This window comes from Rhinatrema bivittatum, chromosome 8, assembly GCF_901001135.1.
Source record: "Rhinatrema bivittatum chromosome 8, aRhiBiv1.1, whole genome shotgun sequence".
NCBI classification, from domain to species: domain Eukaryota; kingdom Metazoa; phylum Chordata; class Amphibia; order Gymnophiona; family Rhinatrematidae; genus Rhinatrema; species Rhinatrema bivittatum.
The window spans coordinates 248,600,195-248,620,015 of NC_042622.1; the positions used below are offsets into that span (position 1 = coordinate 248,600,195).

The window sequence follows — 19,821 nt, forward strand, 5'->3', positions numbered from 1 at the left end:
AAGGGAGTCCTCCGATCCAGAAGAAAGGGATTTACGGAAGCTTGACGTGCGGAGATCCCTCCTTCGATATCTCGAGGTCACTAATCCGTTTCGGGTCACAGATCATCTGTTTGTCCTGTTCTCTGGTCCAAAGAAAGGGGCCGCAGCGTCACGCACAACGATCGCCCGTTGGCTCAAGGAGGACATTGGGTCGGCGTACTTGGTACGGGGGAAAACCACTTCCTGCGGGCCTTAGGGCTCACTCGACTCGTCCTCAAGCGGCGTCTTGGGCGGCAGCTTCGCAGGTGTCGCCTCAAGAGATTTGCAGGGCGGCTACCTGGAAGTTGTTGCATACCTTTATCCGGCATTACCGGTTGGATGTCCGGGCTACCGATTCCGGAGGGTTTTGGAGAGTAGGTACTCCGAGCGGGACTCTCTGCTTCCCACCCTCGGTAGGTTTGCTCTGGTACATCCCAGGTGTCCTGGACTGATCCTGGTACGTACAGGGAAAGGAAAATTAGTTTCTTACCTGATAATTTTCGTTCCTGTAGTACCAAGGATCAGTCCAGGATCCCGCCCGCAGTGCTGCGCTGAAGTAATGGAGAGTCCGCTCTTGTTCTGAATTATTCTGTTCCGCTTGTTTAGCTCTCTCGGTTGGAGAGTCTGTTTCCAGGAGGGGTGTTTCTTTCCCCGTTCTATTAGCGGTTTATAGATAGTTTAGTTCTCTGGTTGTGTTCTACTTTGACATTACGTATGACTGAGGGGCTGTGACTGGCACAGGAGCATATATGGCTCCGCCCACAAGTTTTAGTCTGTCTCCATCTACTGGTGCGGAGTCACAACCCAGGTGTCCTGGACTGATCCTTGGTACTACAGGAACGAAAATTATCAGGTAAGAAACTAATTTTCCTTTCAGGTGAAGGCAATGGCTTCGGCGGTGTCCGCCAGACGTCTTCTCTGGCTACGCAAATGGTTGGCCGATCTGTCCTCCAAAGCCCGGTTAGGCACGTTGCCTTTCAAAGGTAAAGCTGCTCTTTGGTGAGGACCTTGAGAAGCTTATGGATTCTTTAGGAGAAAATAGGGTCCATAAGCTTCCGGAGAACCGTCCTAAACCATCCCGTTCCTTCACATCCTCTCCTCTCTTCTGGGGTTAGAGACGATATACCCCACGCGGATGGGGTGGCTCCTCGAGGGGTTATTCTTCCTGGTCTCAGTCTTGGTCTCAGCCCTTTCGTGGGCGGAGGCCCTTTCGCGAGGGCCAGCCCGCACGCTCCACCCCTAAGCCTGCCACACAATGAAGTTCAGTTGACTCATTCCTCTGTCCCCCCCCATAGGCGACCGCCTCTCCTTGTTTTTCGAGGATTGGGTCAAAATCACGTCGGACCAGTGGGTCCTCGACATTATCAGAGACCGGGTACACCTTCGAGATTGTTCGCGACCTTCCAGATCTTTTTCTCTTCTCCTCATGCGGGCGGTCCAACAGGGACATGGTGGAACAAACCCTCGCCAGGCTCCTGCGTCTGGGTGCGGTGGTCCCGGAGAGGGAGCTTGGCACCGGCCAGTATTCTATTTACTTCATTGTTCTCAAGAAGGACGGCTCTTATCGCCTGATCTTGGACTTCAAGAGGGTCAACCGGGCTCTCAAAATTCCACACTTCCGCATGGAAACACTGCGAGCAGTTATCGCAGCAATTCGCCCCGGAGAGTTCTCGCTTCACTCTATCTTGCAGAGGTGTACTTCCATATTCCGATTCACTGCGACTACCAGAAGTATCTTCACTTCCATGTACTCAGCCAGGATTTCCAGTTTCGGGTGCTTCCCTTCGCCTCGCGACCGTGCCTCACACCTTCACCTGGATGGAATAAATGATTAGCTTTATGGAGCAATTGGTTCAGGAACAGACGAGAGAGGGAGCAATTTTAGATCTAATTATCAATGGATCACAGGATTTGGTGAGAGAGGTAATGGTGGTGGGGCCGCTTGGCAATAGTGATCATAATATGATCATATTTGATTTAATGACTGGAAGGGGGGGACAGTAAGCAAATCCACTACTCTCATGCTAAACTTTCAAAAGAGAAACTTTGATAAAATGAGAAAAATAGTTAGAAAAAAACTGAAAGGAGCAGCTACAAAAGTAAAAAGTGTGCAAGAGGCGTGGTCATTGTTTTAAAAAAAAAAAAAAACCATTCTAGAAGCACAATTCAGATGTATTCCACACATTAAGAAAGGTGGAAAGCAGGCAAAACAATTACCGGCATGGTTAAAAGGGGAGGTGAAAGAAGCTATTTTAGCCAAAAGATCTTCATTCAAAAATTGGAAGAAGGATCCAACAGAAGAAAATAGGATAATGCATAAACGTTGGCAAGTTAAATGTAAGACACTGATAAGACAAGCTAAGAGAGAATTTGAAAAGAAGTTGGCCATAGAGGCAAAAACTCACAGTAAAAACTTTAAAAAATATATCTGAAGCAGAAAGCCTGAGAGGGAGTCAGTTGGACCGTTAGATGATCAAGGGGTTAAAGGGGCACTTAGAGAAGATAAGGCCATCGCGGAAAGATTAAATGATTTCTTTTCCTTCTGTGTTTACTGAAGAGGATGTTGGGGAGGTACTCGTACTGGAGAAGATTTTCATGGGTAATGATTCAGATGGACTGAACCAGAAGATGTGGTAGACATGATTGACATACTGAAGAGTAGTAAATCACCTGGACTAGATGGTATACACACCAGAGTTCTGAAGGAACTAAAAAATAAAATTTCAGACCTATTAGTAAAAATTTGTAACCTATCATTAAAATCATCCATTGTACCTGAAGACTGGAGGATAGCTAATGTAACCCCCATATTTATTTATTTAATATTTTTATATACCGGGATTCATACAAGATATTGCATATCGTCTCGGTTTACATTGAAACTGAAAACAAGCATGAGAGCATGCTAATTACATAGAACATAAAATGCTGATAACATAGAATGCTAAATGCTAATTACATGTAATGCTAGTTGCATGGAACTGTGATAACAAACATGAGAGAATTTAAAAAGGGCTCCAGGGGAGATCCGAGAAATTACAGATCGGTTAGCCTGACTTCAGTGCCAGGAAAAATAGTGGAAAGTGTTCTAAACATCAAAATCACAGAACATATAGAAAGACATGGTTTAATGGAAAAAGGTCAGCATGGCTTTACCCAAGGCAAGTCTTGCCTCACAAATCCACTTCACTTTTTTGAAGGAGTTAATAAACATGTGGATAAAGGTGAACCGGTAGATGTAGTGTACTTGGATTTTCAGAAGGCATTTGGCAAAGTTCCTCATGAGAGGCTTTTAGGAAAAGTAAAAAGTCATGGTAACTGAGTAGGATTAAATGGACAATTTTCTCAGTGGAAGGGAGTGGGCAGTGGGAGTGCCTTAGGGATCTGTACTGGGACCCTTACTTTTCAATATATTTATAAATGATCTGGAAAGAAATACGACGAGTGAGGTAATCAAATTTGCAGATAAAAATTGTTCAGAGTAGTTAAATCACAAGCAGATTGTGATAAATTGCAGGAAGACCTTGAGGCTGGAAAACTCCGCATCTAAATGGCAGATGAAATTTAATATGGACAAGTGCAAGGTGATGCATATAGGGAAAAATAACCCATGCTATAGTTACACAATGTTAGGTTCCATATTAGGTGCTACTACCCAAGAAAGAGATCTAGGCGTCATAGTGGATAACACATTGAAATCATCGGTTCAGTGTGCTGCGGCAGTCAAAGCAAACAGAATGTTAGGAATTATTAGAAAGGGAATGGTGAATAAAACAGAAAACGTCATAATTCCTCTGTATCGCTCAATGGTTGAGACCCACATCTTGAATAATGTGTACAATTCTGGTCGCCGCATCTCAAAAAAGATATAATTGCGATGGAGAAGGTACAGAGAAGGGTGACCAAAATAAGGGGAGTGGAACAGCTCCTCTATGAGGAAAGACTAAAGAGGTTAGGATTTTTCAGCTTGGAGAAGAGACAGCTAAGGGGGGGATATGATAGAGGTGTTTTTAAAATCATGAGAGGTCTAGAACGGGTAGATGTGAATCGTTTTTTTACTCTTTCAGATAATAGGACTAGGGGACACTCCATGAAGTTAGCATGTGGCACATTTAAAACTAATCGGAGAAATTTTTTTCACTCAACGCACAATTAAACTCTGGAGTTTTTTGCCAGAGGATGTGGTTAGTGCAGTTAGTATAGCTGTGTTTTAAAGGATTGGTTAAGTTCTTGGACAAGAAGTCCATTTACCTGCTATTAATTAAGACTTGGATAATAACCACCGCTATTACTAGCAACGGTAACATGGGAACAGACTTAGTTTTTGGGTACTTGCCAGGTTCTTATGGCCTGGATTGGCCACTGTTGGAAACAGGATGCTGGGCTTGATGGAACCTTGGTCTGACCCAGTATGGCATGTTCTTAGGTTCTTAGGTTCTTAAGGTCATGGTGGTGGTGGTGGCAGCTCTTTGCCGGGAAGTAATTCTGGTTTACCCCTACCTGGACGACTGGCTCATCAGGGCCAAGTCGGTGGCTCTCTGCCGTCAAGCGGTGTATCGCGTCTTAGCCCTTCTCTCATCGCTCGGGTGGATAGTCAATTTCTTCAAGAGCAATCTTCAGCCCTCCCAGGAGTTAGTTCCTGGGAGCCCACTTCGACACCCGAGTGGGCAAGGTCTTCTTGCCTCGTGCGCGGACTATCTGCAGGTCCTGGGATCCATGGCTTCCACTAGCGACCTAGTCCCCTGGGCCTTTGCTCATAAGCGACCATTACAGAAAGCGTTGCTATCTCACTGGCAGCCGGTATCGGAACAGTTTCACACAGTCCTCCTGTTCTTGGACTCTACAGTCGCTGACTTGCAGTGGTGGCTTTCGCTTCCTCATCTGCTTCAGGGAATGCCTCTCCAAGCTCCACAGTGGACAATAGTAACCACGGACGCCAGCTTTTTGGGCTGGGGTGCGGTTTGTTTCTCCCAGTCCACCCAGGAGATCTGGTCACCGATTCAGTCTCACTGGCACATCAATCTGTTGGAGACTCGGGCGTTACACTTGGCTCTTCATGAGTTTCTTCCCTTGATAAGAGGCAAAACGGTCAGGATACTGTCCAACAATTCCACCACCATGGCTTACATCAATCGCCAGGGAGGCACCCGCAAGCCCCTGGTGGCCCTAGAAGCCAGCCGTCTCTTTGCATGGGCGGAACGGTATCTACAATGCCTAGCGGCCTCCTACATCGCGGGCAAGGAGAATGTTCAGGCCGATTTCCTCAGTCGTCAATCGCTGGATCCGGGGGAGTGGGAACTCTCAGACACAGCCATGATTCTGATTCTCGACAGGTGGGGCCCCCCCCCACCTGGACCTCATGGCGACCTTGTGCAATGCCAAGGCAAATCGGTTCTTCAGCCGTTGGAAGGAGCACAGCTCGGAGGGCGTAGACACTCTGGCTCTCCCTTGGTTGGAAGACATTCTTCTGTATGTGTTTCCTCCGTGGCCCCTGGTGGGAAAAGTTCTCAGAAGAATAGAGCTCCACAGGGGACCCGTGATTCTGGTGGCACCCGAGTGGCCACAAAGGCCGTGGTTCGCGGATCTCATCAACCTGGCGACAGAGGGCCCTCTTCGGCTAGGTCATCTCCCTCGCCTACTTCGGGAGGGGCCTGTATTTTTCGACCAGGCCGATCGCTTCTGTCTAGCGGCCTGGCTTTTGAACGGCGATGCCTGAGGCGTAAGGGCTACAAGGAGGAGGTCATCTCCACCTTACTGCGCGTCCGAAAGCAGTCGACTTCTCTGGCTTACGTGTGTATCTGGAAGGTTTTTAAGAACATAAGAAATTGCCATGCTGGGTCAGACCAAGGGTCCATCAAGCCCAGCATCCTGTTTCCAACAGAGGCCAAAATCAGGCCACAAGAACCTGGTAATTACCCAAACACTAAGAAGATCCCATGCTACTGATGTAATTAATAGCAGTGGCTATTCCCTATGTAAACTTGATTAATAGCCATTAATGGACTTCTCCTCCAAGAACTTATCCAAACCTTTTTTGAACCCAGGTACACTAACTGCACTAACCACATCCTCTGGCAACAAATTCCAGAGCTTTATTGTGCGTTGAGTGAAAAAGAATTTTCTCCGATTAGTTTTAAATGTGCCCCCTAGTCTTCCTATTATCCGTTTGTGCGGAGTTGAGTGTCGCAGTGCATTCCGCCCCGGTTTCATTGGTTCTTTCCTTCAGAAGGGTCTTTCTAAGGGCCTTTCCTTCAGTTCTCTGCGCGTGCAAGTCTCTGCTGTCGGTTCTCTTCTGGGTCGGGTAGACGGTTATCCCTTGGCGGGCCACCTGGACTTGATCAACACCCGCCCTCCTGTACCACTTGCCCGTCGTGGAGTCTAAACCTGGTCCTTTGGGCCCTCTGTGTTCCGTTCGAACCTCTCCGTCGCGCTACGCTGAAAAATTTTACGCTTAAGACTGTTTTTCTGGTCGCTGTCTCTCCCGCTCGACGGATCTCAGAGATTCAAGCATTGTCCTGTCGGGAACCTTTTTTGCATTTCTCAGATTCGGGGGTATCCCTCAAGATGGTCCCTTCTTTTTTTGCCAAAATGTTGTTTCCAACTTCCATGTCAACCAGTCGGTAGAACTCCCTGCGTTTTTCCCCAGAAGAGATTGTGGGTACGACTGGGGGCGATCTCTGTAAGCTGGATGTCAAACGGGTTCTACTTCGCTATCCCCAGGTTACCAATGACTTTCGGGTCTCGGACCATCTTTTTGTCCTCTGGAGTGGGCCTAATCTGGGTAAGCAGGCTTCTAAGACCACTATCACGAGGTGGTTGAAAGAAGCGATCTCCTCTGCCTATCTTTGCTAAGGTCGGGCGGTTCCCAAGGGCCTAAAGGCTCATTTGCTACGTTCTCAAACTACTTCCTGGGCGGAGAGCCAATCTGTCTCTCCGCAGGAGATTTGCAGGGCCGCCACATGGACATCCTTGCATACTTTTGCTCGACACTACCGTCTGGATGTGCAAGCTCCGGTTTTTGGTTCCTTTGGGCGGCAAGTACTTTGAGCGGGACTGTCTCGGTCCCACCCGGTTTAGGGAAGCTTTGATACATCCCACAGTCTGGACTGCTCCGGGTACATACAGGGAAAGGAAAATTAGTTCTTACCTGTTAATTTTCATTCCTGTAGTACCATGGATCAGTCCAGGCGCCTTCCCTGTCTCTCTCTTTCTGTCCTCTCGAAGTTTGTTTCTTGCAGATTCTAATACTGCATTTGTTTGCAAGAATACTGAGCAATTACACCGGAAGCCTTGGACGTTTAAACACCAAGTATATGCAAGAGCGTATAGCTATACAATGTTTATTACAATGTTCTACAGTTGCTCCATTGAGCTTTATGGTTACTTGCTTGATCCTATTCTGGTTTTATTGTTTTCTGCTTTGACACTGGTTATACTGAAGGGTTACAGGATAGGCTCTGTCCTCATATAGGATATCCTTTCAGTTTTAGTCTGTCTCCACCTGCTGGAAAGGAGGCTCAACCCACAGTCTGGACTGATCCAGGAACGAAAATTAACAGGTAAGAACTAATTTTCCTATCCAGCAGATGGTAAAGGTGTCAAACCTGTAGTTGGTGGATGGATGCCCAGGTTTTGTGGTTGTTCCTGCCTCACCCCCACTGGTTGAGCAAGGGTGAGCAGGGGGCTTGGTGACCCTTAAATGACTGGATGCTGTTACTGGGGGACGGACGGACTGCAAAATCAGTAGTGCTGGTTCCCTCTCTCTCCTTCTCCCCCCCGGGTGTTTCCCAGTCTGGGACCTCTGAATGGAAGATATACCTATGATCAGCAAAGTTCTCTCCTTTTGTTGAATTGTGGGTTGCTTTCTATCTAGCTGAATAAAACTAATACAAAAACAAAAAAGTGATAGGAGCTGCAGTAGCAGCAGCTCCTTGGCTAGGAGATCAGCAGCTGGAGCCTGACTGTCCCGTGGTACAGGAGAGTTAGGGGATATGGATTAAGAGTTTGTAAGGAACTGTGGGGGCCTGTTTCTGAATCACAAGGTGTGCTCAATGTGGCTGCCACAGAACGTGGGAAAAAATGTCCCACTTTTAGGAGCTGTTGCAGTAGCATTTTACCGTTGAGATTGCACTGGGGGGGGGGGGATTGTCGTTCCGAAGAACTGCTGACAGGTGGAGGAAAAAATGTTAAAATCTGCTCCTGAGAATGGTTTTTCCAGTGGGGGGAGCAGGTGAAACGATTGGAGGAGACCATTCATAGAAACTCCAGGTAGTGCTGTGGAAGGTAGAAACGCTGGTCCTGTCCCTGCAGAGGAGGACTCATTTCTACAAGAAGAAATTGGAATAGGCTTTAGAGTACATGAGAGCTATTTTTTCCCGTCGATAGCAGGGCTGGATTAGCCATGCTGTCATGGGGAACTGTCCGTCAGGCCCGGGAGGCAGAGCTTCACTAGTGATGTCAAAGCTTTGCTCTTAGGTTGCGTGTGGTTTCCCGTGCTGGAAAACGACTCTCCTCAGTCTGTAGAGGCAACATGGCGCAAAGGAGTGTCTCGCCAGGGACGGCGCAAGACTCTGTGCCGAAGAAAAGAAGGCGGGTGATTGAACCTAAGAAACACCACAAGGCGCATGCGTCGAAAATGGTGCAATTAAGCAAGGGAACAGACCACCCACCTACGGATCCTCCCTCCATAAATCGGTGCATATCGGTTGGGCAACATCACCGGAGCCGACCTTGACCCCCACGAGGTGCCATACCCACGGCCAGCTCAACTACCAGGACAATGAAATGTGGACAAGAAGCAGTCCCCGCCCCCACAAACGTAGACATGCATCGGGGGCGATGGGGCCACTGTTCACTTCGGCTTTTTCAGCTTCTGAAGGAGAAGGGGCTCAGACACTGTCATCACAGTCTCCATCATCCTCTTCCTCCTCAGGCAGAGTCTCTTCAGATTTATCACTAGCCTCGCATCGGAGATCAGACACCAGTTCCTTGCAAGAACCTCTGTCCAAAAAACGACGGTTTCCAGATGAGACCCGTACTCCTCGTTCTCCGGATAGAAGACCGGATGCGGATATCCTCTTAGCGGCAGTTCCGGTAAGATCTCCACCCACAGGCCAAAAACCGGCCATGCCGCCGCAGACTAAGGATGCGTTTGTTAACCTCTCCCTGGCGCTCTCTGGATTTTTTTTTTTAAAGTCATGCAGGCGTCCTTCCACATGCCGACCTCCAATCCTCCCAGTGGAGCAGCTTCCCCGCAACCATCGGTATATTCATCACCAACACAACCACGGTCGCCGTCACCTAGGACTCTACCATCAGATCCTACTCCGGTGTCACCTCTGAAGGAGGACCCACCTCGCACTGTTCTTCAAGAGTTTCAGGATACTTCCCTGATTCATCCATGGGGTGCCCAGCAGAGCCCTACTCTCCGCCGGAAGACCTTACATATCCAAAATTCTTGGAGAAGATAGGGAAAGTCCCAGACCCTAGATCGGACATGCTGGATTTCCTAAAGATCTTCGACCTTCCGGCCGAGCCAACAGCCTTGCCACCACATACAGTTTTGGACTCAGTCCTCAAGAAATCTTGGGATACCCCATTCACACTACCAGCAGTACTACATTCACACTACCAGCAGTACTACAGTACTACACAAACCCTCAACTGCCACATGCGTCCTTGGTTGTGGAGTCCGCAATGGGGAAAGCGAAGAAGACAAAACTGCATTCCGCTTCACCCCCAGGGAATGATCTTCGCACTTTGGACGAGTTCGCCAAGCGAGCCTACCAAGCATCCATGCTCTGTGCACATATTAACCATCACCAATTCTATTTGGTACAATACCTGTTCGAATGCATGCAATGCATCAGGGACGATCCACAGTCCCTCCATGACTCCAACCCACTATAGGACATGGAAGAGGCCATCAGACATTTACTCCGTACCATCTATGAAGGATTCGAAACTTCCTCTAGGGTCTCAGCCAGTGCAATTGCGGCACGTAGAATGGCGTGGCTCAGAGCCAGCTCCATAAGGGATGATGTCAATGATAAATTGGCCAATCTTCTCTGCCGGGGAGACAATTTGTTTGGCTCCAAATTACAGGAAACTGTGGCTTAGCTCAAGGAACAGTCGGTAGCGGTACAATCGGTCACCTCACCCCATTCTTATGCTTCTTCGCGGAGGTTCTATGCTCCGTATCGATGACAACCTTTCCAACGGCGGGCATTCCGCCCCTATGCATTCTACCGTCCACAACCATACCAGCTGCCTCCACACCAACAACCCAATCAAAACCAAAACAGGCGTGGGCGACCTCGCCCACAGAGTCCGCAAAACAAATAGCCATCCTCTAACAAATGGTCTTCTTAGAGCTACCTATGCCACCATCGCCAAAGGTATTTGCAGGAGGCATTACATCCCACCTCCAACAATGGGAATCCATCACATCAGACCAATGGGTCCTGGAAGTGGTATGTCGGGGGTACCGAATTCCATTCCAAAACCCCCCCACCCCTCCCTCACCTACCAATCAAGGGAACCTGATCCAATCCAACCCGGCTGGAGGAGGAAGTGACCGCCTTATTACATCTGAAAGCGATCCACCTCCTTCCACTATCCTTACAGAACAAGGGTTTTTACTCCCCATATTTCCTAATTCCAAAGAAATCTGGGGACCTCCGACCAATCCTGGAACTCAATAAATGTATAATCAAGGGAAAGTTCAAGATGATATCCCTCAAATCCATCTTGCCCCTAATCCAGCACAATGCATGGATGTGCTCCATAGACCTCAAGGATGCCTATACTCATATTCCAATGCACCCTTCTTCTTGCCAATACCTTTCTTTTCAAGTCAATGGCCGGCACTTTCAATACAAAGTACTTCCCTTTGGACTGTCAACAGCACCCAGAGTGTTCACCAAGTTCATGGCAGTGGTGGTGGCATCCCTCCGGCAGCGGGGGATCATCCTTTTTCCCTACCTGGACAATTGATTACTAGTAGCGTCCAACCCCAATACACTTCGGCAACACCTCTACGACATGATCCATTGTCTCAATTGCCTGGGTCTGATCGTCAACTACCAAAAATTCCACCTGCAACCCACGCAAGTGCTCCAATCATTGGAGCCCTACTGGACACGACGAAACAGTCTTCCTTCCACAGGACAGAAGACAAACTTGCGCCACATTTTCCGCCGCTTACAGGCAACCTGTGTTCCCTCAGCCCGACAAGTTCTGATTGCTCTAGGACACATGGCGGCCTCCATCCATACAGTCGTCCACAAGCTCCTACACATGTGAACGCTACAGTGGAACCTCAAGCATCGGTGGAAACACACACAACCACTCAATTGGAAGGTCTCGCTAACAAAAGCCATAACCTCAGAACTCGACTGGTGGCTAAGAGGACGAACCTTGACGAGAGGAGCACCTTTCACCCTCCTCCCTCACAATGCAGTACTCACCACGGACGCCTCCTGCAAGGGATGGGGGGCTCACCTCTATCATTTTCAGACACAAGGGCTATGGGCTCAGCACAAACAATGCTTCCAAATCAATCTCCTAGAGCTACGGGCGATACGTTACGCATTACGCACCTTTCTCCCCTACATTCAAGGTCACAGAGTCATGGTCTACACAGACAACCAGGTGGCCATGTTCTACATCAACAAACAAGGGGGCTCGGGATCCTGGACCCTTAGCAGAGAAGCCCTCATCTGGACGTGGGCATGCAGCCACTCCATTAACTTGGAGGCCACATATATCCCAGGGATTGCCAACACCCGAGTGGACAGATTGAGTCGTGTATTCCACCCACACGAGTGGGCTCTTCACCCAGAAGTGGCGGAAATCATATTCAGCAGATGGTGACAACAGACAATCGACCTGTTTGCCATCGAGCACAACAGGAAGGTGACCCGTTTTTGCTCCGTGTGGCCCAGCCCACTACGTCAAGCTCAGGATGTGTTCCTCATACCATGGACAGAACCGTTGATGTACGCCTTCCCTCCCATTCCGCTGATCACACGCATGTTACAAAAATGCATGTTTCCTGTCGTGTAGCCAGATGGGCTCAGAACAAGTGGGTATAGTGTGCTCGTGCTAGCAGTTGGAGACGGATCTGACGTCAGCACGGGTACATATACCCCCGCAGGAAGTGAAGCTCTTCAGTAATTTCCGTCTCCAAAGCAGTTTGGAGAGCCTGCACGCTCGCTAAGAGGCGCCTCTGTCCCGGCATGGACTTGGGAGGCAGCGGGTGCATTCCTCAAGCGCGGCGGTGAAGGTATTTTCCCTCTCCCCCCGCAGCCGGAGACCGCCCGGGTTTCAGCCGGGAAGCGCAGAGGATCAGGTAGGGCGCACAACTTTTACTTTTGGTCTCCGAAGTTCGAGGATCGGCGGCGTTGCCTGTATGCGGCACGCCGCGAAGGTTGCCATTTTGACGGCCCTGTTCAGGTATTGAGCGCCCATGATAGGCGCCTGTATCGTATTAAGCGCTTCTTATTTGAGCGTATATTGCATATTGAGCATATATGGTATTGAGCGTATATTGCTGTCCGCATATTGTATTTAGCGTATATTGCTGTCCGCATATTGTATTGAGCGTATATTGTATTAAGCGTATATAGCTGCTGCTTACTATCGAGCGCATATTGTATTAAGCGTATATAGCTGTCGCTTATTGTTGAGCGCTTATTGCTGCTGCATATTATTCAGCGCATATTCTTCAGCGCGCAATGGAACAATCGAATGCCCCGGTGTCCCCGGCGGCGGCGCCTCCTTCTGATTCCGGCGTGAAAGCTCTCTGCCTCTGCTCAGGATGCCAGCTCAGAGCCACGCACAGCGAGGAGCCAGACTCCTTTTGTGCCCAATGTGAGGAGGCAGTGGGAGCCTCGGGCCAGGACCAGTCTCAACCGAGGTTTGTTGACAGTTCCCCATGGGCCACCCTGGATCTCGCAGGCAGTCTCGAACAACCTGGGATCCCGGGGGACCTGGTACCCCGACGACTTGAGACCACCTCCATTTCCTGGGTGGATCTCTTTAAGGGAATCCATGCCTTTGTACAGATGCAATCAGCTTCCCGTCCAGGCCCTGCTGTTGCGGTTGCTGCTGCTCCTGTTGCTGCTCCAGTGGATCCTGCCCCTGGACCTTCGCGCCCTTATCGTGGGCAAGCACACCCGCCTCGGGCAGTCTGGTTCAGGCGGACCCTGATGTCTCGGAGACTGAATCAGAACCCTCCGAGGAGGGGGAATGTCCCTCGGGGATGGAGCCATATCGAACCATGAGGCGGTTCTTTCCCAAGGAAGATCTCTCCGGCCTAGTTTCTCAGTGCCTGGCAGAGTTGGATATTACAGGCCCCAGCACTACGGTGCCATCTCCACAGAACCCTCTGCTGGGAGGTCTTCGTCCTACAGCCCGCCATTTTCCCTTCTTGCAAGCCGCACAGCAACTGATAGATTTGGAATGGGCTGCACCAGCGGCCTCATTCAAAGGGGGTCAGGGCCTGATAGGCATGTACCCCCTGGATCCGGCAATCAAGGAGATGCTGGCGTGCCCTCAGGTGGACGCCTTGGTTAGCGAGGTGGTCAAGCGCACTACCATTCCAGTTGAGGGGGGGGGGGCGGCCCTCACGACCGGCAACTGGACGCCATCCTGAAACAGACATTGAGGTGGCAGCTCTGTCTTTGCGAATCGCAACCTGCTGCACAGTGGTGACGCGTTCCTGTTTGTCACAGGTCAGGAACAATGCTCCGGCGGCAGACATGGAGTCCGCTCTCTCGTTCCTCACGGATGCTGCATCCGACCTAGTCCATACGACAGCCAAGGGGATCTCATCTTCTGTGGCTGCCAAGAGGCAGCTCTGGATACGGAATTGGTCAGCGGATGCTCCTTCGAAGACACGCCTCACCAGAATGCCCTTTAGGGGTTCTTTCCTGTTCGGCAGCGACCTTGATAAACTGGCCAGCACATGGGGTGCCTCTCCAATACCTCGACTGCCGGAAGACAGGTTCAAAAGGAACCAGCGCACCCTTCCAAGGCCTTCCAGAGGCAGAAGTTCTCAACGCTTCATTCCCTATAGGGGTCGCTACCAGGCACCTTGTCCTCAGGCCAGGAACCAGTCCTTTCGGCTCAAGCAACAGAAGAGGGGAGCCGGCTCGGGTGCAGGCCCCGGCCGTGCCTCCCAATGAGATTCATCCGATCCATCTGGGGGACGGGGCCATAGGGGGCAGGTTAACCCTCTTCTACCCCAGATGGGTCGAGATTACGTCAGACCAGTGGGTCCTCGCCATCATCCGAGAGGGTTATTTTCTGGACTTCCATCATCTACCTCCAGACAGGTTTGTAGAATCTTCGTGTCCGATCCACAAGAAGGCAGCATTGGAAGCTACCTTGGCGAGGCTCCTGTCCTGGAAAGCCATAATCCCGGTACCTGCACGGGAAATTAATTCTGGGCATTATTCCATTTATTTCATGGTACCCAAGAAAGAGGGCACTTTTCGGCCCGTATTAGACCTCAAGTCAGTCAATCGATACTTACGGGACCCGAGGTTTCGCATGGAAACTCTGCGCTCAGTCAAGAACGCAGTACAGCCTAGAGAATTCCTCACGGCCTTAGATTTATCAGAAGCCTACCTGCATATCCCGATTCACCAGGATCATCAGCGCTACCTACGCTTCAAGGTGCTGGGACGCCACTTCCAGTTCCGGGCTTTGCCCTTCGGGCTGGCCACGTCACCGCGGACCTTCACCAAGGTGATCGTAGTGGTAGCAGCGGCGCTCAAACGGGAAGGAATCTTTGTCCATCCCTATCTAGATGATTGGCTGATCAGGGTGAAATCGCGAGAGGAGAGCCATCGGGCAACCAACAGAGTGATCGCCCTTCTGGAAAGCCTGGGATGGGTAGTCAACCTAAACAAGAGTTGCCTACAGCCTTCCCAATCTCTGGAATATCTGGGAGTCCAGTTTGACACCCAGACAGACACAGTCAGTCTCACCACCAAGAGAAGATTAAAACTTCAGACGCGTCTTCGGTCCTTGATGGGAGCCAGTCGGCCCACAGCTTGGGATTACCTGCAGGTTCTCGGTCTCATGGCATCCACCCTGGAAGTGGTACCCTGGGCCTCTACAACGCTCCCTGCTCTCTCGATGGAGCCCCTGCTTCCGGAATTACTCCATGTATCTACCTCTACCAGCCAGAGTGCGGACTCAGCTACGGTGGTGGTTGCAGTCCAACCACACGAGCAGGGGGTCGAAGATGTCCTCCCCCACGTGGACTCTGCTCACCACAGATGCCAGCCTGAGCGGATGGGGAGCACATTGCGAAGAACTCACCGCCCAAGGACGGTGGAGCAGGGAAGAGTCGGGGTGGAACATCAACCAACTAGAGGCACAGGCAGTCCGGTTAGCCTGCCTGCAATTTGCTCACAGACTGAGGAACAGAGCAGTCAGAGTGATGTCGGACAACGCCACCACGGTGGCATACATCAACCGACAGGGCGGAACCAGAAGCCAACAGGTGTCCCTCGAGAGAGCCCCGCTGATGGCTTGGGCAGAGGCGAATCTTCAGGACATCTCCGCCGTCCGGACATGGACCTACTAGCGGACAGGTCCAATGCTCAAGTACCCAGATACTTCAGCCGCAAGCGAGATCTGTTCTCTCAAGGGGTCGACGCCCTGGTTCAGCCATGGCCCCCAGGGGCTCTGCTATACACCTTTCCTTCTTGGCCCCTGCTGGGCACCCTTATCCACAAGATTCGGAAGTACCGGGGCCTAGTTCTTCTAGTGGCACCAGACTGGCCAAGAAGACCCTGGTACGCGGACATGAGAAGACTACTGGCAGGGGAGCCTCTTCCCCTGCCTCCGCTATGGGACCTGCTACGTCAAGGTCCCATCCTTCACGAGGATCCGGCTCAATTCTCTTTTACGGTCTGGCCATTGAGAGGGCTAGACTGAAGAAAAGAGGTTACTCGGAGCCAGTGATAGATACACTCCTCCGAGCTCGCAAGTTCTCCACATCCCTCACCTACGTCAGGATTTGGAGAGTGTTTGAAGCCTGGTGCGACACTCATGGCACCAATCCACAGGCGACTTCTATCCCTATTGTTCTGGATTTCCTGCAGGATGGACTTCAGAAGGGTCTCTCCCTCAGCTCCATCAAGGTTCAGGTGGCTGCGCTGTCTTGCTATGGTCCCAGGAGGGATGACAAGACCATTGCCACGCATCCAGATGTTTCTCGCTTCCTGAAAGAAGTTAAGCACATTCGTCCGCCACTGAAGTGGCCAGTGCCTTTGTGGAACCTCAACATTGTTTTGGATTTCCTCGCGGGATCCACCTTCAGACCCCTTCGGGGCCTGTCTCTCCGTTCTCTCACTTTGAAGATGGTGTTCTTGCTGGCTGTATGTTCAGCACGCCGCATCTCAGAGCTACAAGCACTGTCTTGCTGTGATCCTTTTCTCAGAATCACTACTGAGGCTATCCATCTTCGCACGGTTCCATCCTTCTTGCCTAAGGTAGTCTCACAATTTCACCTCAACCAGACCATATCCTTGCCAACCACGGCAGGTTTGAAGAAATCTGAAGAAGGGCGTTTGCTCCGCCATCTCGACATAGGCAGATTGCTGCCCAGATACCTGGAAATGACAGAAACAGTAGGAAAGACTGACCATCTGTTCGTCCTTCACAGCGGGAAGAAACAAGGTGAAGCGGCCTCTCGGCCCACCATCGCCCGCTGGATTAAAGAAGTTATCAGAGCGGCCTACGTAGAGGCCGGGAAGTCACCGCCTCTTCAAGTCAAGGCTCATTCTACCAGAGCCTAAGCGGCATCTTGGGCCGAATCTAGGATGCTGTCGCCTGCAGAAATATGTAAAGCAGCGACGTGGTCCTCCCTCCATACCTTCTCCAGGTTCTACCGGCTGGATGTCCAGGCCAGGGAGGACACAGCATTTGTGAGGACAGTGTTACACGGTCCTCAGGCAGCCTCCCGCCCAGTCCGGGAGTAAAGCTTTGGTACATCCCACTTGTTCTGAGTCCATCTGGCTACACGACAGGAAATGGTGAGGTTACTTACCTGATAATCTCGTTTTCCTTAGTGTAGACAGATGGACTCAGCATCCCGCCCAGCTGCCTGTAGTCATTGGTTTCACCGATGCAAGGTAAGCCTTATCACTTCTTACATGAGTGCGTCCACTCTGCCAGGTGTCGACGCCTTCCGGTTGGGAATGCTGGCGGTCTCCAGCTACTATCAATCGGTCAGGGGGATCCTGTTTTCACTATTTCATTGATCGTCAGTACACATATATCCATAACAGCTTTTGCAAGGAAGATTACTGAAGAGCTTCACTTCCTGTGGGGGTATATGTACCCGTGCTGACGTCAGATCCGTCTCCAACTGCTAGCACGAGCACACTATACCCACTTGTTCTGAGTCCATCTGTCTACACTAAGGAAAACGAGATTATCAGGTAAGTAATCTCACTATTAGACGCAACGCAGATCATATTAATAGCATCTGCGTGGCCTCTTCAGCTGTGGTACACATCTCCTCCAGTTGTCCACGGAACCACCGTTTCAATTGCTACTTTGTGCAGATCTTCTTTCACAAGAACACAGCGCCCTATTTCACCTACTCCACTCCTCCCTGCACTTCACAGCTTGGAGGTTGAATGGATCCTGCTCTCAGAACAGGGACTCTCCCTCACAGTTCAGGAGGTGATCTTGGCATCGCGGAAACAGTCTACACGCCGTAACTATCAGTTCAAATGGAAACGGTACGTGACCTGGTGTGCTTCCGAACAACTTGACCCACTGTCATGTCGTCTGACACGTCTCCTTGACTATCTTCCGACCTTATACCAGTCAGGACTGGCCTCGGCCTCCGTTCGAGTCCATCTGAGTGCGATTGCTGCCTTCCACAGGCTACAGGATGGACAGCCTATTTCCCTATACCCAATGGTGTCACGTTTCCTACGGGGCCTTGCACATCTTAGCCTTCCAACTTCTAAACCTCCAGTTCCTTGGAACCTTAACTTGGTTCTGGAGCAACTAATGAAATCACCGTTTGAACCCTTAGTCTGCTCATGTCAAGTACCTCACATGGAACGTAGTCTTAACTGCCATTTACGTCAGCTCGTCTAGTCAGTGAACTACAGGCACTGGTACACTATAGCCCGGAAGTCCAATTCTATCACCACAAGGTGCTGTTGCGACCACATCCTTCTTTTCTTCCAAAAGTGGTCTCTTCATTCCACCTGAATCAATCCCTCGAACTACCAACGTTCTACCCAAAACCTCATGCCACAGAAAGAGAAAAGCTCCTGCACACATTGGACTGCAAACGAGCATTGGCATATTATAAGCAGCAAACTCAGCTACAAGACAGTCTCAACTCTTTGTTTCCTTTAACCCGAATGCGCCGGGCCTTCTGGTGGCAAAACAAACCATATCTAGTTGGATCACTCAATGCATACAGTTTTTTTGCGATAAGCAACGAGAGTAGTCTACACGCCCCATGGCGCATCAAACACGAGCGGTGGCTGCCTCTCTAGCTCACCTCAAGCATGTTCCACCGTTGGACATCTGTAAAGTGGCCACTTGGGCCTCCCTTCATACATTTACAGCCCATTACTGCTTAGATCAACAAACAACGAACGATGCCAAACTTGGGCATTCCCTTCTACAGGCATTTGCCGCAGATACTTCTAAGTCGATGGACACTTAACTACATCACGCTTCACTTACCTCAGAGACTGGCATACCAATACAGTGTGATGGGGAGCTTAGGACTCCCATGACAGCATGGCTAATTCAACCCTGCTATCGACGGGGAAAAAGCAAGTTTGCTTACCGTAAACGGTGTTTCCGTAGATAGGATGAATTAGCCATGCTGACCCACCTACCTCCCTGTCCAGTCAACTTTCTGTCTACACAACCATGTTTGCTTTATCACAGACTGAGGAGAGTCATTTTCCAGCGCGGGAAACCACGCGCAGCCTCAGAGCAAAGCTCTGACATCACTAGTGAAGCTCCACCGTCCGGGCCTGACGGACAGTTCCCCATGACAGTATGGCTAATTCAGCCTGCTATCTACGGAAACACCGTTTACGGTAAGCAAACTTGCTTTTCTCAGGTGGAGTCTTTTTCTCCCAGAATTTGTGGTTACTGCATTAGGTTTGTTTAAGTAAAACGCTGGAACCAGGAAATCTCTCTTCCTTTAGGGCAGAGCTTTCCAAAGTGTGTGTCGCGACACTTTAGTGTGTCGCCTGCAGTTTGCCGGTGTGTCACGCAAGCCCGGTGCACGTGGCACACCAGCAAGTGGGAGCCAATGCAGCCGCCGGTGGAGCTCGTCCCACTGGCGGCTGAGTAGTGAAATATCGCTGTGCTGTGTGCCGGAGACACACAGCAGGAAGATCGGCATGGCCGTGGTGGAGCTCACCTCACCACGGCCTAAAGAAGAAAAAGGTCACGTCGAAACGTGCAGGTGCTCCTCCTCCTTCCTGCCCGTGCGGTCCCGGAAGAAAAATGTTGCCGGAGCCGCACAGGCAGAAAGGGAGAGGAGCAGCAGCGTTGTTGCAGCGGGCGAGAAGAGGAGGAGGCCAGATAGCAGGGTCCCCATCGCGGATCGGCCCGAGAAGATCAGGGCTGCTGCAGAGCCCATCCTGCAGCGACCCGTGAAGAGGAGGCCCAGAGGTAAGAGAGAGGCTGAGGGCCCGTAGAGTGCGTGTATGAGGTTAGTTGAGCGATTGTGTGTGGGAGTGAGGACCTGAATGTTTGCAGAGACAGCATGTGAGAGAGCCTTGTGTGTGT

At 50.6% G+C, this 19,821-nt stretch overlaps 1 protein-coding gene across 1 annotated transcript in view; it reads left to right on the plus strand.

The window, feature by feature from the left end:
* CHAF1A (chromatin assembly factor 1 subunit A) overlaps window positions 1-19,821 on the plus strand; it is a 384,823-nt gene that overhangs the window by 18,040 nt on the left and 346,962 nt on the right. Inside the window, 2 exon segments of the mRNA XM_029614524.1 lie at window positions 8,190-8,226; window positions 19,712-19,731. Of these exon segments, the coding sequence (XP_029470384.1) occupies window positions 8,190-8,226; window positions 19,712-19,731 (57 nt within the window).